Source organism: Achroia grisella, unplaced genomic scaffold, assembly GCF_030625045.1.
Source record: "Achroia grisella isolate CSIRO2021 unplaced genomic scaffold, CSIRO_AGI_Agris_v1 utg402, whole genome shotgun sequence".
In the NCBI taxonomy this organism is placed as follows: Eukaryota; Metazoa; Arthropoda; class Insecta; order Lepidoptera; family Pyralidae; genus Achroia; species Achroia grisella.
Window position 1 is genome coordinate 1010791 of NW_026712841.1, and position 24782 is coordinate 1035572.

The window sequence follows — 24782 nt, forward strand, 5'->3', positions numbered from 1 at the left end:
TATAACATTCGACGATCTTGGTGGGCTAGTGGTATAACACTGATTAAATACGATGGTCCAGGGTTCGATTCCTCGCACGATGCAAGCGTTTGTATTCATTAGTATGATTGTTCATAATGGTTTGGGTTCTTTCTGTGTATTATGAAAAAAAAATCAGTTGCTTTGTACTCATAACACAATCTCTGCTGAGGTCGACACTAGATAGCGCCGGAAGGATGGACAACTTAAGTATGAACATTAAATTGAAGGAGGAATTAAAATTTATAAAATTAAATAGGTATTTAATATTTAAGACAACACGATATAGACGATCTAAAAATAAACAGTACATGTTAGAAACAACTACATGTCTTAACTTTATTCAATGAAAAGTATTTTTATTTTACAATTATTATATTTATACCTATATCTATATCTATTATTATTAATATTATAAAGCTGAAGAGTTTGTTTGTTCGAACACGCTAATCTCAGGAACTACTGCTTCGAATTGAAAAATTATTTTTGTGTTGGAAAGTCCAGTTGTCGACGAAGGCCTTTTGCATTATAAGATTACGCTTCGCCGAAAGAAGCGAAGCATTAGGAAAAATGTTGCGAATACAGGGAAAATTATTTATATTTGAGGGCTTCTGTTGCGCGCGCTGCGCGAACTAAGTCGAGGGCACAGCTAGTGTGAAATAAAAAACACAATTAAGCATGGCTTTTATTAAGTTTAATATGCACATACAGTTGCACAACACCAGTTCTACATCAGAAATAGACAAGATTATGGAGCAATTTGGACGGAACTAGTTGTATTTAGGACTAGAATTGATATATTATTCATATATTGAAATACTAAAAGGAACCATTCCGTAACAATTTTGCGTTACCATTACAAATAAGGCACAACAATTTAAAAAAGAAACTACTAATCCATTTTTAATAAGATAATAGTTTTTGTGATCCGTTGTTGGACATTGAAAAGCATTGTAGCTATAATTAATTTATAATATATATATATAAAGATGTAGATTATTAAATATACCAGTATATATTACAATCCTTTCCTGCAAATTTTTATATATTGATATTGTGTGATAAAATTCCATTTAAGTATACTTGATTGCAGATATAATTATAGAAAAATGTTATAATGCATCGCATGCAAAGCATTATTATTGAACATTGACAATACTAATAAATCTGTCTGATATTACTATCATCAATACATCAACAAAACATTTTATCGTAATTAAAATCATTAAATTGTTCAGTCATGACATTGTTCTATTTCACATTATATAACAATTAAAAAATAAACTAAAATACTGCAAATAATTACAATTATCTAAACTATAAGGAAATACACTTAGTTATATCCATGATATATCAAAACATTGATAAAGCCGGCAATATTTCAAATATATAGAATATTTCAGTAAACACGTCACAAAGAGGATAATGTTCAAAGATATCTCACTATAATAGCTAAACATAAGTAGTGAGAATGTATATTTGTGTAGCTGGAATAAACCAGCTAAATAATTAAGGAAATCAACTTCATATAAGTATGAACATTTAAATGCAAATTATAATTTTTTAATATGTGAATATCAGAAATTTTTAAAAGGAAATGATGAAATTTACAGAAATATCATTTGTATTGAGATTATATACTGACAAATAATATGCATTAGCACATTGTTTTTATAAAAACTTCACAAAGCATAGTTTAAAGATTCAGATACCAGTAATGTATGTGGATTATTAATTACAATACATATAAAGAGTTTTATACAATTGTGCACAACTCCACATGAATATTTTTCTTTAGTTTTATTAAGAGGTACTTTCTAAATATGTCCTATATCATAGCTTATTTGCAAATATTAATTAGGTATACAACTCTTAAATTGACAACCACAAGAGTTTAATATAATTATTATGTAGCAGTTACTGTAAAATTATGTTTGTTACCTACAATTAATATATTTACAACAGTGTTTCTGTAATATAGCAACATTGCCAAAGACTACATCTTAACTGCACATGATATCACATAATTATTAATTGTAGTAATATAGTGAACAATATGAAAATAAAGTATATATTTTTATAAAATTAGATTTCACTGAGGCATATATATTTAAAATGCTAATTTTAATGTAATTTAACTAATGATTAAAATTAAACTGACTTCAACAATAATGCACTGTATTTGTATTTAAGTATTGTATTGCTTTACTTCAATATTCACTTAGTATTATTAATACCAAATATTTTTTAATTATAATTTTCAATCAGTATGGACATCAAGACTTAAATTAGAGAGTGAAGGGACTGGTGATTCTGAGAAATCACCAGAATCATCATCATTATTAGAGTTAGATTTTATAACAATGTTGTTTGATGCAGATTGTTTATGTGAACTATCTTTATTATACCCAAAGGAGGAACTTTTTTCACTTATTAAATCTGCAACATCGGATATAGAAATTGAACTACGAGACTCGTGGGAATTTTGAAGTTGACTCTCTAAAGAATCATTTTTGTTTAATCCTGAGACATCTTCCTCAACTGAATTATTCGGAGACTGGGCTGGTTTTCCATATTCCCGTTTTGAATTTGCTGATGATGAAAAATCATTACTGTAATCTACAGTTTCAACATCTGATTTGCCAAGTTCTTCATGATTCTGTTCACTTTGCGACCCTTTACTAGAGTCATATTTCAGGGATGGAGATGATCCACTATTTATAGATATAGAAGGTAAACTGTCCATTTTTTTAATACTTTCATTTTTATTAATATCAGTATGTTCTATTATGTTATCGGGTAGATTTGGTACAGAATTTTCTAAACTACTTTCTATATTGGTAGTGTAATCTAACATAGGTACTCCTGTAGTGTTCAACATTTTCTCATCAATTGAATTATATGGTTTTAAGTCTATGTATGAAGTTGAGTCACTGCTGCTGTTGTTGTTAATTTTTAAATCATTCAAATAATAAGATGATGGCCTTATTGAATTATTACAATTTGCATTGGTATTTTTTATAACAGATTCCACTCCATATTTATTAGGTTCAATGACATTTTCATTTACAATATATTCAGCGCTAGTCTTGTCTCTTGCAGAGTCACTAGAGGTATCAGTATCAGAATTATCCAACTGTAGCCTTAAATGCAATTTATTTTTTTCATCTAAAGAATTATCAGACTGGGAATTACTAGTAGTAGTAGATGAGTCTTCATTAACTATGTAAGTACAGTTTCGGTTATTGCTATATGTAGTGTCATTGTTTACTTTATTTGTAATACTATTGTTATCTTTGTTTTCCAAATTTATTTTGTGATGTTTTAATAAACTTTTTAATAATAACAGGAGTACTGGTTCTTTTGCACAGTCTTCTTTAGTCAAGTTTAATTTATCTAATAAGATTTTCTGCCCGCAGTAATTATATTCTTTACCTTGGCGAGTCTCAGACTTGTATACAAACAAAGTATTTTTAAGGTTACAAAATTCCAAAAATTCATGAATAAGAGACAGAGAAAGAATGCCTTCTTGTAGTTTCAAAATATTATCAAGACTTACATTTTGTTTATTGTTATCTGTTTCATCTTCAAATGCTAGAAAAATATTAGCTCTCAATAATGCGCGAATTTTTGCAAGTGAACCATTCTTTTCTAAGGCTTCTATAACTAAGTCTCGGAGTTCTGTATCTTCAGCTTGAGCCATCATTAAGTATAAGTATATAGGAATAGCAAGCTATTTTAGAAACACTTGTATATTCTTAGATATATATAATTTGATCAGTACAAATAAAATACTATAATAATAAACTAATTATTGAATGAATATTATAAATATACAGCGTATAGTGTATTGATTGATCATCAAATAGTTGTCATTCAAACTATGAATGACGTATGACAATGTCATGTTTTTCCAGTTATGTTGACACTTTGATGTTGTCAAAATGACAAAACAGATACATAACTGATATAAAACTGACAACTCGGAGTGACATTTACAGTGTGACCATCTTAAAGTTACGAATTATGCTAAATTCTAACTAGGAAGGCAAATTATCCCAATTTTAAAATACCCTAACATTGATCGTAAGTATTACTGTAATAAATTATAAATATGTTTAAGTTTAATTTATTTTAAATTACGACGCTTAGTAGCTACGTTCTACTGCTCAGTCACCATTTATTACAATTTAATGAAGTATTTATTTTAAATATTTTATTATATACAATTTCTATTTAGCTTTTAACTTCATTTACACTTAAATACTTTTAGGACGTATAGGATAACATACTAAAATATTATGTATACAGATATTGTTATAGTGCCCGATCTTTGGTACAACAGACACAACGGAAGAAACAACATTTTATATATATACATATTATATTGTTTAATTAGCGTATGTATATGCTTTAATTATAGAGAAAGTTTGTAGTAGACATACATTTTCCACTACTTAATAATAAAAATGACATTGTTACCTACCTAGGAAATTGCACAAAATTTTGGAATTAATTCTCATAAAATAGATGGATTGCTTTTACTTCACAGTTAAGCCCGTTCAGCAGTCGTACTAATTCCTTTTATTGAACCTAGAAAAGGAATGCAGAATATCTATCTAGATTTTTACTGATATATCTTTGCGAACGTGCTCGATTACAAGGGGTGAAGGCTTGCGCCGGGAAAATATAGGAAAGTCAGTCAGTCGGGTCGAGCAACCGCGAGAGGACGGAGCGTTACCCGTCTCAACATTGTACGGCATAATGAAACTTTTAGTCTATTTTCTCTCTTAACCTAAATTAAATTCACGAATTAAATAAAAATTAAGTGTTATGTTTTCTACGTTTAATAGCCACGAGGATTTTTCATTATGAAATTATAAGTGTTAAAGTACCAGTGGCGGGAAACGGTTTTGATATCTCGCTTGACGTGTTGTGTCCTATGTGTACATAGAGCGAGAGGAGCCGTCTGCCCTGGAGGGCGGCCGACATGCTGGATTCGTCTTGAATCGATATTTTTGGAGCGTTGTAGAGCAGAAACCATGAGGTTCCAAGCTCAATAAAGGTATGACAGGTGATATTATTAATAGTTTCTGTTCGTTCGCCTCCGCCCAACACATGTTATTACCGCAATTCCCCGAGTCCCGTGTTGGGCACCAATTGGAGAGTTTCACTTACCGCAGCTGGCAGAAATATTTATTACTTAACTTTAAGTGTTTTATTGTTTTATGTGAGGGGAAATTATAATTATGTGCCTATCTATGTGTAGAAATTTTATATTTATGTGAACATTTAAGATGGTAAATTTGTATTAACTGTTTTACGATAAATTATGTACCTATATTCATAACTATAGTGTATAATAAAAAAAAATATATTAAATACTATTATTGTCTAAAAGTATCCTATAGGAAAACTAAAAGTAGGTATACTAGTTTAATAAAATAAATTAAAAGGACCACGTGTTAGGTAGATAAGTAGGTATTTGCATAATACAATATTTCATTATGTTAACAATGTGATTTTACCAGTCCTACCTACCAGATGTCGTACCTACTTTAAACTCTATGATTGATTTTTACGAATTTAGATGTCTTAAACATTTGGTATCTATAATTAAATGATACCTATATACACCTACTAATTAAATGTTAAATCTGGAGTCCAATATATCGTAATAATTCATAAGTATTGTTACAATTAGATCAACTTTTAAAATATTGGAAACAACATATAAGTATTCAGCACTGCGAATATTATGAGGAACCTTTATGACAATTCTTCATTTCTTTATAATATAAAGAAACTAAGTATTATCATAAAGGTTCCTAATTATATATACATATTATGTATATATAATTACCAAATACCTACATGAGTCAAATGTGGATATCAACATTTTTGTACCAATATTCTTTCTATATCCGGATTGAATGTGCAAAATAATTCTATCCTTTTTGATATGTCCTCTAATAGGAAAGAAATCGCTTCGTCTATATTATAGGAATACGCCATCCATGATAGTTCAACTTTGATTATTTGAAATATTGAATAAACCAACATTCCCATCTAGTTGCTCAGAATATTGAATTCCCGGATTGTTATATTGCGTCCTATATAACACGATAGGTTAACTCAAAAATTAAAAAGTTTGAAGGTAGGCAAGGTAGAGCCGGTATAGAGAAGGAAGAAGGTGTGTAGAGATAGGTACTTCTAAAGGCTCCACCTTCAAACTTTGAGAAGGTACTCACTTTAGATCGCACTAGAAGTTGAAAAACTTGGTTCTGGACTACAGCTCCTAAAAAATGAACCAAACTCGTATTTTACAGACATTAGTGCACTTCTTAGCAACATTTAAATTATCTAAAGCATTATTCTGCACATTGTAACATAATGTTACAGGTATGACACTTGACATTATAGCACTTTTTATTTCTAAAAAACTGCTTAAGTCAACCTTATATTCATAAGTAACGTTTTCCCACGACCAATTGTTATGTTCAATATAATGAGCCTTCCTAAAAGGCTAACGTTTCAGTGATTTGTACGCCTGTCACTCGCACCATAATTTGAAACCATGAAATTCCACGGTATCACACCGTTTCAGAACGTATTTGAATTCACAGGTATTTGAACACACAAACAAATTATTTAAGTATACTTTCAGTGTGATTCTCACTCATTTCAGAATAATTTTTGCCTAAAAACCTTCAAATAATAACTAATTTAAAACTTGTACATTAATACTGATGCATTATAGGTAATTTCTAATTAGCATACTTGTTCATAATCGTATAGTATATACATAAAAGAAAATTTACGTACTGCTTTACTTTCATTCCCGCAGAATCTAGACATCTGTATTCATGAGTCCATACTAATTAACTGTTACTATGGGATTATTTATACAAAAAGTATTTGAATATAATTAATTAAATATAGGTACTATTTAACTTACAGCTAAACTATGCTTTGTAAGCTGTTTGGTTGAAGCGTGAAATATGGCTGTGAAACTAACAACAGGGTTAAAGTAGCATAATACCTTATCCTCCGGTGTAGCAACGTGTGAGGTACCACAACCGTCACTTAAAATGAGGGCTGTGATTTAGGTAGGTATAGGCGACAGTTAACCACTTAACAATACCTACACCAGATGGGCTCATAACTCCTTTACTATTCTAGTTATCTGAAAAAAGAAACAATATATAGGTATCAAGTAAGACGATGCTTATAATCATCTAATGTAATCTGAGGTTTAAAAACTATAATGATAAATAAATTAAACCCAGTTAGAGAGAGACGAACTTAACATTCCATGGATTCACCGTGCAGATGCCGGGTCCATCGTGTGACAAAGAGAGAAACTCCGAGCATTTCACGGGACTTGTGACCCGGGTGTAGGTTTAAAGGGCCCCTTTGCAGACCTACATCAACACTCACCTTCACCGCTCGTATTTCTCTGCCTACCTAGCCAAATCCGGTAGCAGCCTGTATATAGGCACACATTCTAATATGGAACTTACTACAGTGCTAGACAGTCCAAGATTAGAAGATTGTAGAGAGAATTTGCTGGTATACCTCTCGCTCCCACTTCGATTATTATAATGAAATATATTACGTAATTCTTGTAATCTACATATGCTATAATGGTCTTAAATTTTAAGGTGAATTTAGTCGTAAGCGGAATACGCAAGACCGTGTGAGAAGTTCGGTCCTGCGGGATTTTAGTTTGTCATTTTAGATATGTATATAGATATGCAAGCCAGCACGCTACACTGATAGTAGATAACTAGATAAGACGGTAAGTTTTACCGTCTATGTAAACGTCTTCAAAATAATATAAAATACTTATAACACAAGCTGTTGTAGACAATTTAATTTAATCATGTTTTCGGGGTATTTAGTAGCGTTCATTATTGGAGCTTCACAACATCTGTGATATACGTTATCTGTGAATATTATTATAAAAAATATTTAGGTGGTAAACCATATATTCACTATTTGATCATCAAAATCAAACTTTGGTGGCACTTAAATTTAATATTTCGGATTAAATGGATAAAACAACTATTTTCAAATTATAAGTATTTCATTTTAATTTCATACATAATGCATATGTTGCTCATCTTTGGCAATGCATTTAAATAATATTGAGGTTTATTTTCATATATATTGAAATCAATAAAATAAATTTCATACACAATGTTTTAAAAGTGAGAATATTTGTCATCTGATCTGATAAAGGAAGAATAGTCAAAACGTGTACGCAGTGCAAGAGAAGACAAAGAAAATCCTTATCAAGTCTCAAGATCATCTTAGTAATGGTATAGTAGTAAAAAGAATAAGAAGTCATGTTGTCTTTCGCTATTTTACAGTTTATCTATCAAAATTGTCCAGAGAATTGCATAGAATGAGACTGAATCGTAAGTCGTGAAGTTCTTGACATAAAGCGTCAAAGGGAAATAACTCTCCATGCAGTTCAGGATCGGCACCTAGAGACAGCTCAAACAAGTTGCAAGTTAGTGTTATGCATTCGACATCACAAACTTACAGTAGCAAAATTTTACCTAAAATGCTACTGCATTTATTTGGCGTAAGAGAAAATTCACGAAACACAAAGCGCTGATGGATACGAGTTTTATAATGGATTTATGTGGAATGGTTTGCCCGATTGCGCTAACGTTATACGCTCATCGGGGCATCAGTGGAGTATAGTCAGGTCAGATAGCCTATCCTGGTGAGCTCACAAGGCAATTGATAAAAAAGGTTTCCAGAGAAGACTGCGGGGAGGTCAACCTGATATGATATGTAGTAGTCTCTATTCATAGGAAACCCTTCCCTCTTAGTAGATGGATGGAAGATGATAAAATGAGTCTGTACAGAATACTTTTAGTATTCATATTATTATTATACAAATAAAAATTCATACATTTGCGAATGAGTTACATAAATATTTAGACAGTGATACAAATAAACGTTAATTAACATAAAATAAAACAAACCAGGATTTTCATTAAATTAAATAATTCTTTCCACTGTAGGGTAATTAATAATAATTGCCTTATTCACCATTTCTCATGCAAAATAAATAAATCATTTAAAAAGAGAAAACTACATTTTATACAAATATTCTCTACTTCATTTCAGTTATAACACACAGAAATATGAAAATATGGTTCAAGCTTTTATTCCACACACAACCAGCCCCATTCCGTGATAAATTGATCACGTAATGGGGCGGTTTGAGGTTGGTACATATTACCAAATTACCGTCACCAAGCCGTCTATATGTATTTGTGAATTCAGAATTGCCAAATGTATTATTTGAGGTTTATTAGGATATTTAAATCATACGATTACGGCTTGCCGATTGGGGAATTAGTTGTTCTACCACGTCCCAATGTTTATGTAAACGCTAAAGTCAGCAATAATGTTGTTTCTTGGAAACTGAGTACATATTTTGAATACTACATTTTTGCACATATCTGAAAGAATTGAAAGAATATTTTTAGATTTTTCTCCCGTTTCACACTTGCCTTATATTAGCTAGTTAATACAAATAAAATGTAAAAAATTTGAATTTCTTTATTGAATGTGACAAATCGCTATAAGTAATAATAATATAACTCTTTATTGTGGAATAAAAAAAAAGTACACAATGAACAGCTTGCATACATGTACTTAACAAAAGGCGCCTGAATCGTTTAAAGATATCTCTGACAGACAACCTAGGTAGTAGGTAGTTCAACATTGAAAATGACTCAAATTCTCCATTCAAGCAATAACAACTCAGTAAAGTAGAATGGCGAATCGTAAATGATGCTAAAGGTGAGCTGTGCTAACTTTAAAGCATAACTATGCTTTAGGTGGGAAACGGCACATATCTCTGTGTTATTTTACTAATTTTAAAAGTAGTGAAATAACGCTACGCACTGCATTCTAACGCAACGCTCCGTAAACATCATATCAATATCTTAAGTGTCAATACAAAGTAGATAACTTATTCGAAATATTCTAGCAACCATATTTTATATGTAATAATGCCAGGGTGAATATTAAACTGCAGATTATTCCTACAATATACGAATAGTGGTAGTTGTCGTTTACGTGATATTCATTAGTGTGATATCATCTGTAAATGTCCTTTGACATGCCAATTGATTAACATCTACCAGGTAAGTGGGGTCCGGTTACCTTATTACTAACTAGGTCGTGAGATTTTTATAACGTCATTATATTTTGTACAGATATGCAAAATAAGTTGATGGTTCACCTGAATGAAAACGGTAGCAGTAGCACATACGTGTGGTAGGTGTGAGATTGATATCTACATTATTTTCGTGTGGCTATGTCTACCTACTTAACCACTCACTGATATAATCAATAATGTATTTATATATATTATACCTACTACGCTACTTTCAGTAAGACTCAGCGCTAAGTCATAAAGCTCGAACCATCCAAGCTTGACTGAAAACGAACGATCTGGAGTTCAGCGAAACTGAAGGCTGGGCGTCATCTAGTCCTGATCTTAATCCGCTAGATTATGATTTATGGTCAGTTTTAGAGAGTATGGTTATTTTAATGATTTTTGAATCCAAATTCAAAAATCATTTATACATGTAGGATATTTCAGACGCTTATGAACGTCAAATTTTTTACATTATAATTTTAATTTTGACCCTACCGTTCAGTTCGATATATAGATCCTACTGAGAAGAACTTAATTGAATTACTTTTTTTTAAAGCCTGTTTATTTACAATGTATATAGGTGTGTATGTCTAACATTAAATGATAATCCAGTGCATGAACAACTATTGCCATGCACGGTCGTCATTCGAGTAATCGTTTAGTGAGTAATAGGCTTTGTTCAGTAAATATGCTTTAACAGATGTTTTGAATTTATTTGTGGGTAATTTCAATATATTCTTTGGTATCTTATTGTAAATTTTTATACCTATTCCCATAAAAGATCCATTGACTGTTACTAACCGATATTTGGGGACAGCAAGTTTGTCTTTAAATCTAGTATTAATATTACGAATATTGCTGTTTTTTGGAAATAATTCAAGATTTCAAAGTTTTTTAGGGCTTGATTTGAAGGTTACGATAATTTAGAGTCTCTAAAACGATCCATAAGATTGGTATTGAAGAATTTCCTATAATTTATCTACTTATAACTGGCGCAACGTATAAAGGACTGTACCCAGCCAATGGAGATCATTTCGAATAAGCTTGATATATTTTGAATATTATTATATTAACGATTAAACTAACACATATTACAGTAATAAATATTATATGTAATAGAATAAATAAAGTTTTTTCCTTGTAACAATATAGCAAGCAAGACTAGGTATAGCGGAATACTACAGCATAAGGCCGTGGGCGATTGTTACGACCTAAATTCAATCTGGTGGGCAGTCAGTTGTTTGCCATTCCAGTTGTATGAAGATATTTATTGCCTGTGACTACAAGTGAACGTTATTTCGAGGTACATATCTATTATGCTAGATCATTTATATCGACCTATTGTTCCTGTTATTCGATAACTTCTGTATTGTAAGAAAATTGCTTTATATATAGGAAAACATATTGTCACGTAATAGAAAATAATAATAGATAGAAATACCATTTCATTTTATTATATAAAGACAATTGTCATGACTGACTTCCTGATCTATCAACTAACATGTTACTTTATAATATGCAAAAGCTAATTTACTAATATCACAGATAATATAATATTACATGTAAAGCTCAAGAGTTTTTGTTTGTTTGGTTACACGCGCTAATCTCAGAAACTATTATAATTTATTTCAGTGTGAAATAGTCCATTTATCGAGGAAGGCTGTAGACTACCATTTGCGACCAATCTGTGACGTAAATGAAGTTGCGCGGATCAGCTAGTGGTAAATAACATCATAGAGGCTTTCATGCCTTTATAGACTGAAAACTTTATCATCAACAAATATTGATAACGACGGATACTGCTGTATTATCCATACCATCTTTGTTTTTAGGTAACTAAAGTGGCAAATAAGCTGACAACCCCCAGATGGTAGGTGGCCACTCTTGCCTAAATGTTTATATGCCCGTACGTTTATATGTTGCCTGTAATTTAATTATTATTTTAAAAGTATTTTTCAGGTTTAATTACCAAAGAACATACAGACGGTTATCAGTTTTTAACCTATCATTATCATATAGATTATCATTTTATTTGTTATTTAATTTTGTTGTTTTTTTTTATTTATTTAGGACCCGCGACTTCGTTCGCGTGGAATTTCACTTGTCAAAAAAAGTCCTGTCAAAATCGGTCCAGCCATTTCAGAGATTAGCGGGAACATACAAACAAAGAGACAAAAATTGTAAAAAATGTTATTTTGGTGTATGTGCCGTATTTATAGTATATTCATATGTTACGCGTAATAAACGGTTATTTCAATATTACAAACAGACACTCCATATTTTATTATAGATTGCCAATACTTGTTACATTCATACAAATTTAATAATATTGGTACATGTAATGTATATTTTCCATAGTATTTAAATGTATATTTTCCATAGTAATTTCTATAGATTTACATTCAATTTTATATGCTTGCAAAATGACTATATATTTTTTTTTTAATTCAAGTACAAAACCGTATTTATCGAGTAACTCTTAGGGATCGGTTAGGGATATTGAAATGAAGTATCTTAAATTAAAATATTTATTGTTTAAACAATACCATTTCATTGTAATTTTTAGCCGGGCATTGAATCAATTTGAGTCTATAAATAAGAGGTAGGTTTATTTTTACAATATGCATGGTGGTTAGGACAGATTAAAATTCTGTATAAACAATGACATTTATATAAATATTATTATAAGTAAAAGTTTATTATTATAAAGAGTTGTAAGTTTGTATTCAAGTGAAAGCATTTATCGGGAATGTACCTAGTACCTTTTGTTATTTTGTGAAGGATAGAAATAATCTTTATTCAAATAAACATAATATAAGCAGTTTTGAATGGTCACATTTTTTATAGTCTATATCTGTGTATATATACACACATTAACAAGGATTAGGTATGCGACAATCAACATTGAAACTCTGTGCAATGAGATAATATTGTCAGCGCTATGAATTTTAGGTTAGAATTTCTCTACAAAAACAATAGTATCATTAATAAAGTCTTCAATTTTTCAAGCTTTTTTACAAGTAAGTATTTTGTGTATAAAAATATATAATAAAAATACATGTATATATTATTTAATAACTCGTATAATAATATTTTAAGAGTATATAATAAGAATATCTGGATAAGGGCTGGTGGTAGCACGGTGCCGTCGGCAACCGGGCGCGGGCGGCCGGCACAGAGCATCATAGGGGGGTTATTCTTGGAGACAATCAATACGGTTGTCTGCATATTTAAATAATTCGAGGTGAATGGCTTTTAACTTGTACTAGAACGACGTTTGCGTGTATAGTAATTGCCTACTAGAATACTAATGCTTAACAATTCATTTTTTATACTAATTTAACTGTCTGATAGATGATGTGGTTTATATCGTCTATAGTTTGGAAATTAGCAGCAAAAAGCATACTTAATGTCTTAGAAAAATATAAATTCCTAGGACTAATGTATTACCACCATACCTAGTAGCATTATTGTCACTCTTCAAACCTGAACACAGCTATGCTATGCACATCGTGGCGTTAGTAAAAAATGAGATAAAGGTAATCATGCCGACAGCTTTGTACTAAATTACTGTAATTACTTACCAAAGAATATAATAACAAACTCTTGTATACATCTTGTATACTATACTTGTGATGCCCGCTACAACATAGTCGCGCATATCTGTATTTTAATTGTACGGTATTTTTTTCTAAATTCAGTTAGCCTAGATATATGTTAACCGGTATTTATTGTATTAAAAATAATTTCATAGTAAGTCTTGCAGACAGTGCACATTAATACTCACTCAGATAAACAGACAATAAAGTTAAAGACGATTAATATTCTACAAAACTTATATATATGTAGGCACGAACTTAAATATTTAATGTCTACCCGGTTGGGTTGTATGATATCAAAAAGAATATAATAAGCTCTATATTACAAAATACCATAAAAGTTATACAGAAATTACACTTATTTACTCTAATTTATTCGTGTTTCACTACCTTACGCTATGTTATTCCATAACGACGACATTCTTGCTGAAACTTTGGCATTCCAAATGACTATCAGCCTACCAATGGTAATTTCTCGATTTCATTTTGTTATTAGGTCCGATGAATTTGTACATATATGTCATAAATCATGAACACAGTTTTTGTTTCGTAAGAAACAATATTTTCTCTATATAAATAGACCATAAATAAGATCTATTTTTTACAAATACATATATTTATAATAATGAATAATAAAATTAAAACTTAAAATTGTATCTAGATAAGTATAACTGTTGACATACAGATATATAATATTTGCTATCTTAATTTATTTAAAAAACAATTTACAATTTTAAAAATTGCACCCGTATGTGAATTATAGGTATGTGAAACTAAAATATGTACTTATTCTATTATCATATATCTCCCCTGATTGTTACTGGTTCGATGTTGTAGAAAGGAATCCTGAAGAAAATTCAGGATTATATATTTTTGTTGATTAGGTCGTTGAACCAAAAAGTTATACTAAATAGTATAAAGTTGCACTAAAAAAAATAAGTAGGTAAGTATATCTTTTAGTTGTATTGTAGGTAGTTATAGTAGCAGCTCTCTTATTTTGGACTAAATAGCGCCGTGTAAATTGTTCAGAATTATTTATTTTATTTCCTTCATTCACAAGTCGTATCGACGGTGTGTCATTTTCGGTGTCAGATGGTCCGTCCTCGAAAACGCCGGAAATGATACCCTTCGACCAATATTCCTCTGTCACGAAAGTAGCTAGACATACATACGTATGAATGGTACTCACACTGACATCACAAAGGAAATTCGGTAAGGATTTTATTGAAGAATATATCAGGTATGTACGTTTTATCTTATTTACACTATTTTATATGTAATTGTATTAATACAATATCTAAAATTGTTACTTATCTGAAGTAGTTATATCAAAAATAAAAGTGATGATCTGAAGCTCTACGTCTAGTCTAGAGTAATCATGAGTTATATACGTGTACATACAACTACAGTTTAACTATAGTATATAATCAAACCTCCCAACCAATTGACGACTTCGTCGATCTGCCGGTTTAGCACTGCGCCTAAGTTCCGAAGGTCGCGGGTTTGATTCCTTCTTAGGTGCAAATATTTGTATTCATGACTATCATTGTTTGTATTAGTCTGGGTATTTTCTATGTATATTATGTTTGTTGTATTTACAAAATATATGTATTGTAAGTATTTTCTTATCAGTTGTATAGTTCTCATAAAATATGCTCTGATTCCTTTGGGAATAGATGGCGCTGTTTGAATTGCGGTCAGTGAAATGTTAAATACTATTCTTGAAGTAAAAATATGTAGGTACATATAATAAATCTATGTGAATAAGAAAATGTAAGAAACAGTTTACGATTTGATTCCTTCGTAATTATATCAATAACAGACTTTAACTTTCTGTTACAAGTTTCTGTTTTAAAATCGTGTATTGTTTTTGATTTTAATATATCTCAAAATATTTGGCTAGTCTTAACATTACCTAATAAAAGAAAAAAATTAAGTATATTTTATTAAGTACCAAATTAAGCTATTCTATAATAAAATATTATTATGTAAATATAATAGACACATTGTTTCTAGAGTGCTAGCGACTAATATTCTCTGGTTTGTAAAGACGTATGGTTGATGTTAATGTATTTATAAAGCGGTTATACTGCGGTTACAAAGCGGCGAGAAATGACAGATTTACCCCATCACGCATGTCTATAAACGTAGATAATTTGAATTCACCCCGGAGCCTTAAGGGATTTCAACCCTGAATAACATAGTACATCATAGTCTATTACTCAAATAATATGTAGTCGTAGTGATGTGCTTTATGAACGAAATAATTACTAAAGTAAATAGTCAAAAATGATGAATGAATGACTTAAAATTGTGTTCCATAAGAGGCTGTCTTTAATTACAAAAACATTACAACGAGTGACATATAGGATAACACAAACTTATTAATTTACAAAATACACAAAAACTACTCAGTAATTGGTGAAATATCGTATATCAACAAAAAATGATCAAATGGAAAATTTACGCCTTTTAATCGGCAGAAAAATATAGACATTTTCGACAGTTATCTTTGTAGGCGACTGCGACGTAATAAATGATATTCCCAAAATTTCACTAGGTATAATTAAATTCAAAGTGTCAGAGAGCGATCCCGCTGTTATTTTAGTGAATAATTAAGTTAATATCGGTGTTTATCGATTTAATGTGGCTGAAAATATTATATTGATTCAAAGTTTTGGTGTTAGTAAATATCGCCCACAGAAAACTTGGGGTCGTAATAAGCAAATAAATAAATAGGTCATACTAGTTTACATCTGTACATTTGTGTATAAAAATTCAGTTTGGATACGTTTGTGATCGTAAAATTCGAAAAGTAGGCGGTCGATTAACTTGACATTGTACCACAACGTTGCCTGTTATATTGCTCATGTGTAAGCGAGGCATATCAAATCGATATGTAGCTAGCATACCAATATATTTAAGGCATAATCAGTTCAATATATATCTACGTAAAAGTTAATCTACAGAATATTCATATTAGTTCGAGGAATAAATAGAAGACTAAATATTTTGCACATAGTATGATTTTATGTAATATTCCCTTTAGTACGTTATTGGGTTCCCCATCACTATGTTAACGACCAGATGTCGTAATACGAGGTGTTTAGCGAGCACCTAGGGATGTCTACTCAGCTTCTTATGAATAAATATGCATTAGGCATCCTGTAATAAATACATATAATACAAGGGAAACGTCTTTATAGAATTTACCTGATGATTGATTGACAATGATTTGGCATATAATTTAATGTAATAAGACAGAATAAAGAAGGCTATATTGGAATCTCATTAAATTTATATAAGTAATAAAAAAAGATTTCATAAAATCGTAGTAAAATAAATTAGTATCGTAGTTTATTGTGATCACACAAATTCAGAGCTTTGCTTTATATAATATATTTTATAGCTTTCTTTTTTTTATAATTTCTATATTATAAAAATACTCTTCTTTCACGTCACAACTGAATTCGTGAAGTAGATAAAACTTAAACTTACATTTTTGAAATTTTATGAAAATGCACTGGTGCTGTAACTGCAATTACATTTACTAGATTGACATTATTTAAATTATCATGTAGGTACCGTAGGTAAGTAGGAAATAAATATTCTTAAACTTTTTATTATCCAAATGAGTTGAAATCGACAAATCTACTGCGAGTTCAGAAAGTAATATCAAGAAAAATGACAAGAAACTCTGCCCTAACTCTATTCGAATACCACACATATTGCATTTATATTCATTATCTATAGTACCTAAACATTGCATTGTTTTAAATTCGACCAGTAATCAGGATGTTTATAACACCATCGAAATATTTGAAGCTCTTAAATAATATTATCATGGTAAATATTTTGTTCATCTATAGTAGGTACAGAAGTCTGTAAAACTGTTAAAATATTTATATTCAGTTGAATATGCGAAAACTTACTATGTTTTAGCTGCTCTAGGACCAACTCTGGTTGAGGTTGCGTTATTCGGTTGTTGTTCGCTTTTCTAGTCACGTTGAGGCTGAAAAATGTTAAGGCTCTTCTTACTGCGTAGTGCATAACAAATCTTACTACACAGTATCTAATGTAAGTGCGGCAAGATGTATAAAGTGGTCCGGGTAAATAGCAATATATTTAATGTCAAAGGTTATTTTATCGAAACTTGAGAGCAAACGTGACGAAACGGTAATCCATCACGCCCTCGGCGTATTTTTGTTATTTATGGTAAGGTAGTTATAAATCGATATACATGCCCTGATTCGACGAGAACAGCTAGGTGGTTTTAGCCAAAAACCACTATATTTAGTTTAATATATTACCTAAGTATAGCAAATACGTGCTGAGCATAACAGAAAACAACAACTAATCAAAGATTTGGCCTAAATACGGAAGTTACAATAACTTCCGTCAGAGATAGAAACCATTATTCACGAACTATAAGATGACGATAGCTTTATAAGTAGACGAGAATCCTATATTACTATCCATGTTACATTAATAAAATAGTAGTTACCTACCATCATTTTTATTTGTACCATTGTTTATCTACCACTTCATTCGCGTGATGGCAATTTATTGATTGAATAGTAAAAATGTAGGTAATGCATATCGCAGTGCACATTCAAACATTAATGTATAAACTATTAAGTCGTCAATAAGTTTAAAACAAAAAACAGTCACATTCACCACAGGTAATCTGTGTTACTAATTTATACATTTATATTATTAGTAAGGGTGGATATATATTGCTCTAAATACTAATAATTCAGGTTTTGAGCCCTTTATATACATGTATTACGAAGAGTTACATGTATTGGAATTAAGTACTCGTTATTGACTTTATTTGCAACTAAAATATCCATCTGAATATCCCTAGGCTCCAAACGCATAAACGTAATGAATCGTCTCATATATCACTCATAAAAATTCGACACTTTTCAAAATGGTTGAAAATTGTGTTACTACTTAACGTTTTAGTTAGCGGGCATATTTAAGTTAACACAATTATATTTATGTATATAGAGTGTTATGATTCAGTAAACTGGTATGCCACACCATCAATAGGTAGGTAGCGTGTTGCCTCAGGCTGTAATGAAAATTCATTTTGTACTTTGTTGAAAATAATTAATTACTTTTTGTTTACTTTTTTCATTATAATCGAACATAAATAAAAGTTAAATTGGGTATTTTAACCATAATAATATGTTTGCTTGAATCTAAATGGAATGTTTTAATATATTTGCGTATATTTTGTTTACTTCATAATATTAATTTCAAGAGAGAAGGGTGGCAATATTCTGTAATATGTTCATGTTCCAATCAAATTTAAGTGTAAGAAAAAAAAAACTACTTTACGTCAATTTAAGTATACGTCATATGCATAGTGATACACAAACAAATCCAGATATTAACACAAATGTTGGTATCTTACTGGAATTGAACCCGCGACTATCAAAGGTTTAGCACACCAAACCGCTAGAAAAAATTAAAAGTAAGCTGAGTAAAAAACTGAAATTAGAATGAAATGTGAGATAGGTAAACGTAGATCATTAATTGTAACTGACTGTAGCGATTTATACGTGTCAAATACATTTAATATGTTGCGATAACTGACCCAATGACACGCTCCATTAGAAACCATTGTCGTATTTCCGATATTTTATGTAGGTATGAGTGCTTTCTGGTGTTATTTCTACATCTTTTGCTTGTTACATTTTCCTCCGATACTGATTACCATTTACTGGGATCAATCTGTTACATATTTAAGTATGAAGCGATGAAAGGAAGTAATATTTGTGGAAGTAAATAATTCTTAAGAAGTTGAAAAGGTACATTTGTTCATACTTACTTAGTTATTATGTTATTGGCATATAATTTAATTAGATATGTTTCAGTAATGTATACTTATGTTCTGCGATATCATTTCCAAACTAAAACAATTTTAAATAATCATTTAAGTGATTCATAGATTACCTTGTTTCTCCCAAAACTTATTGCATCACTATTGATACAAATATTGTTTTATGAAATGGAATCTTAAAATCTGTCGTCATAAAATTATTAACGTCTTTGTCACATAAATAAATGCACACATATAATTCGTTTCAAATAGCTATTTAGACGGAGTTAATATAAATAATTGGGGGAGACTATTAAACCATATCAGGTTGATCTCCACATGGTTCTTCTTGGACAGCATCTTGGTAAATTTGTTACAATAGGCTAACTGATCATTTTACCATTCTCCACTGGTGCCCCACCAGCGTAAACAGTGAGCATAGACAGGTGCGCCATTCCATTATTATAAATAAAAAATATTTAAATCATTACAATATTCAGTATATTAGGTACCTTAAGCTCTGCATATAAATTATAATACTACTACTAATAGTAGTATAGTAAATTATAATTTAAATGGATGTCTTACGCCTTACTGTAAATTAAAAACTATTAGTCAGAAAATTAATTCAAGTGGTGTCGTACCAAAGTATTTCTCTGGAAGTAGCTACTGTCGTCTGTTATTATCCACTACTGTCCACTATCTACATAGTTCTTAAAGAAAGCGGACATATAATATGATCATGAGTATGATTGTTTGTGTCGGTCTGGGTGTTTTCTATGTATAATATGTATGTATTTACGAACAAAAATATCTATGTATTTGTATCAGTTGTCTAGTAGCCATAACACAAGCTTTAGCTAGCTTAACTTGGGTCTAGATGGCGCTGTGTGAATTGTCTTGAGATTATTATTATAATATAAAATATTCTCTATTCGTACAAAGCCTGGTAGGACGCTACTTATAAATATATATAAAATATCTATATTCATACTATTTAAAAGTTCATAACACGTGTTGACACTATAAACCCAATAAAACGAAATTACAGCCTGCTATAACTACGTGAGTCGGCTGCGTGTGCTAGAATGTCGCGTAGCTAGCCGCGGCACTGTAACTAAACAATTTTATGTATATTATTATCTATGGCCGCCAGAAGTGCTAACCATTTTCCTTATTGCCATTTTTTATTCTCGCATTGCCAGAACATTGTGTACATATTTACTTTTATTCTGCAGTATTGTTGCAGCGGAGCTTATTAAAAAGTCGAATAGGTCGTGCCAGAGAGTAAAATTATATGTAGAAATATTAGGTAGATATATATCAAGCCAGGACCCTTAACGTACCTACTGATGCAAAAATTGCAAGAGAGTTGCAGAGTACAAGAACTTAGAGACTTAGAACTTCTCTTTCTGAGACCACATTCAGACTTCGTCTCAAAACTAGGACTGGTGAGGCTATTCTTCCTTAATAGTATTTACTATTTTCTTGCTGTTGTCATTAGATTAAGACAACAGATTGGGCTGATAAAGATAATACAAGACTAACGTGTCTATTTCCCAACTGCACCCTCTCAGATGCAAATATTAGCCTACTATTACAATGCTGGATACATGAACGGTTTTGTTTCAATTGTTTTTATATTTAACACTCCATTTAGAAAAAATATTCTATGACAAATTAAGATTTTTTTCTATCAGCATACAGCATACATCATATACCAAAAAGTGAATAAAATTATTTGAATTCCAAAGTTCATGTTCAAATAGGTAAAACATACATTTAGTCTCGCTAGTTTACAAAAATCTTTCACTAAGGTGCACGTTTGCGGTTCTTACAAGTATCACGTAGTCTTTAAAGATTATCAAAGTACAGTTCGTCTGACTTGTTCTGACTAATACTTACGTATTGCGGTTAAAGTTATTCATTAAAGTTCTTAGCGAGTCCGCAAAGTTTCAATATTATCGAGATACAGGTACCAATATTGGAATTAGGAGAGAAGATCGAACATTTTTAATAAAAACTTACTTAATTTCCTCGTCTTACGACGCTACGGCTTAACTTTCATTTAAAAACGATTTACTACTTATACGCTTACATCAATCAAACTTGAGTGAAGGACATTTTGGTAAACGACTTTATACAAAGTATATAACTTTGTATAAAAACATTGGAAATACAAATATTTTAACTATTATCTAGCAGTCAGTCATATAAAAGTAGTTGGTTTCTAGTTGTTTTAGACTACAGATTCGATGAATCGAAACCTTTTGGTGGACTATAATCAATTTGAACGATACAATATGACCCATTTTTATGGATGGTAAATTCAGCAGTATACAATACATGGATAACGTCAAGTAAAGCTTCAAATACCTACAAGATCGCAATATGTGGCACAGGTACTTGAACTTTGAACATGTATTCAAAGTTTCCATAAGAAACAAACATTTGAACTTAGCCGTCCCGTTTGGTTTTTGAGCGTACATCAAAGCATTCAAATCAAATGTGTGAGTGACGAGCTTTACTTTTCATAAAGTTGAGTACAGAATGCTATGAGCATACATGTTTGCCTAGCATCGGGTACACTTTTGTTTAAGCCGACATGAGTGTCCAAATATGTATTCAAAGGACCTTGAATGCTTCATTAGAAAGACCTGCAAAATACTAAAAACAGATTAATTAATCTTATTGTTTACTGTGTAATACGTGGTAATACCAATCCATATAATTATTTCCTTGTTACAAATAATACTTTTATAACTGACTCTATTGAGTCAGTTATAAAAAGTATTAGTAATAACTAAAAAATAAAAAATAGCTACGGAAGTAACGAAAATGGCTGAAATGTATACAATAATTTTATTATACGTACTGAAGCACTCTTAGTACTCTTCTCTTTTCTGTTAACTCTAAAGGTTATTGAAAATACAACTTTCAATAAAGCAGAAATTTATGAGTTCACAAATTAATGAAAAAAATGTATGGGTCAAATTACTTTCGATCAATCGAACTTAAAGGAATTTGTTGAAGTTTTCGCGAAGTTTAGCGTCGGGGAGTTCATTAGTGAAATCCACGGTTTAATTGAAATGTCACGTAAACTCCTTCCAACTTGGTTTACTCAGGTAGGACTTGGTATATTCAAAGTGTAGCGTTTCTAAAGTTATTTATCTTTAGTGGCGTATACTGATTTCCTGGTTTTTCGTTCATTCAGTTTAAATAAATGATTTTAAGATATACATATATAAGTTGAAAAGTTGACATTATATTAATATGATTAATGAAAGTGACAAACTTCACTTGTAGACAAAAATAGCAGCGCATGCACATTTTGTGTTTTTGTATACGCAGTACCAACAATGATATATTGTATTTTGTGGTACTGCGTATTAATTAACATTCCGAAAAACTAAGGTTTCATGTTCTCAGTGCAAGTTTACTGAAATATACCTACCCAAAAAGCGGAATACACATTACTCACCTGTAATGGATGAAATAAAGACAAAATGAAATTGAGATAATACAATATTCTCCATTCTTCGTTTAATCCCAGAAGACTGAAATAAGTGATCTAACAATGTTATCATTAGCCAAGGCCTCTCTTAAATTTGATTCGTCTTAGTTTAGAATTATAGTCAAGTCACAAACTGTGCTGATTGAATTTTACGGTGATCGATCACGGTCTCGCAATGTTACCGTTACGAATGTCATAGTCCCGTCACGTCCATTAATGGATTTCGTTATCACAACTGCCCTTTCAGGGGTGTAAGCGAATTGACTAGGAGCAGTTTTATGACATCATGGTTACACTGATACAACTCTACAACGTTTTAATTAAATTTTAGAATATTTCAAAGGGTCGTTTGGCATTCTGACTGCTTCACGGTTGGCGAGCTTTGTCGAAAACAGCCGCTCGGACGAGGCGGTGCCGTGGGTAGGGCGGGAATGCGATGTGGACGGGAGCTGCGTTAAATTACAATTATCATGTTTACTGCCCCGCTCTCTGACGCGGAAGACCCGTTTTCGGTACCGCACACATTTTTTTATGACAGCCACAATGATTGGCGATTTGTTCGCGCATCAGTAAACTCAAGTGTTTTATTTCTGCAGACGACATTTTTCTACTGTAAGTAGGGATATAACTTCTTTTGCTGTTTTCTAACGTTGAAACTTGTTGGTTCAAAATTAATACGATTGAGGACTTCGACCGCATAATTATTGTGTTAAAAAAAGAACAACTAATGCATTTTACCCAATAGTATTAAAGCGTCTACACACGTTCCTAAAATTGATAGTGCTATAAGTAACTTCTTATCATAATCATTAGTAATAGAATTATTCTATACGTGATCTAGTAAGCGTTCTACGGTACTATTCTCAAATGGACAGATTTCACTAAAGATTAAAAGAAGAGTCTACTCTTATTCAGTAAGAAGTCTTATCAAGTAAATTTGGAAGAATTATCTTAGTTTTTGTAATGCTTAATTTCATAATTACAGCTAAACCTGAAACACAGTTTAATATGACAGAAAAATACTTAATGATTAAAGCGACCCTTGGTTACCATAAGTATCGCGGTTGGGATGCTCTGGAGGTTTGTTTCTTGTTTTAAAAAGTTAGTTAATTAAAACGAGTTGCAGGCACAACACAAGAGAAAGCTCGATTCTCTTAGGATTAACTACTTTTTCGTTATCCAACTATGTACGGCGAAATCGAAACACTAAGTACCTACGTGTATTTATGTACTGCTCAGTTTGTTTAGTTAGTTAAGGTAAAATATTGTTTAGTATCATAATGTTCAGGTTTAGCATAGATAAATATTTTACATAAACTCAAATAAGTTGAACTAACCGTGAATAACTTCCTTGATCCTAATACAAGCACAAGCAAAGCCAACCTGTTACTAGGACGTTTTAAATGTAACGACGAAATATTGGCAGCTCTTAAATAATAATATTATCGCAGTAAATATCCCAATTTACTGCGATATACAATATGTTTATACAATATGTACAAGCATTAAGCATTGAGAAAAACGGAAATAGGATACGTCGCAGTTAATTTATAGAATTACGTAAACGGCTACATAATGGTGAGCCGTTTTGTTTACGGCGGAACAACTTTTAGCCCTGAATTTGTTACG

At 31.1% G+C, this 24782-nt stretch overlaps 2 protein-coding genes across 3 annotated transcripts in view; one reads left to right on the forward strand and one right to left on the reverse strand.

Moving 5' to 3' along the window:
• Positions 1-701: 701 nt before the first annotated feature.
• Positions 702-3847, reverse strand: LOC131844342 (putative uncharacterized protein DDB_G0282133). The gene has a single exon (XM_059193201.1). The coding sequence runs from the start codon at positions 3722-3724 to the stop codon at positions 2279-2281; it is 1446 nt and encodes a 481-aa protein (XP_059049184.1). The 5' UTR covers positions 3725-3847; the 3' UTR covers positions 702-2278.
• Positions 3848-4865: 1018 nt separating this feature from the next.
• LOC131844192 (gamma-aminobutyric acid type B receptor subunit 1) overlaps positions 4866-24782 on the forward strand; it is a 164058-nt gene continuing 144141 nt past the window's right edge. For both annotated transcript variants that reach the window (XM_059193004.1, XM_059193002.1), the window contains exon 1: positions 4866-5083. The gene's annotated coding sequence lies outside the window, so the exon portion shown is untranslated. The remainder of the gene's footprint in view (positions 5084-24782) is intronic.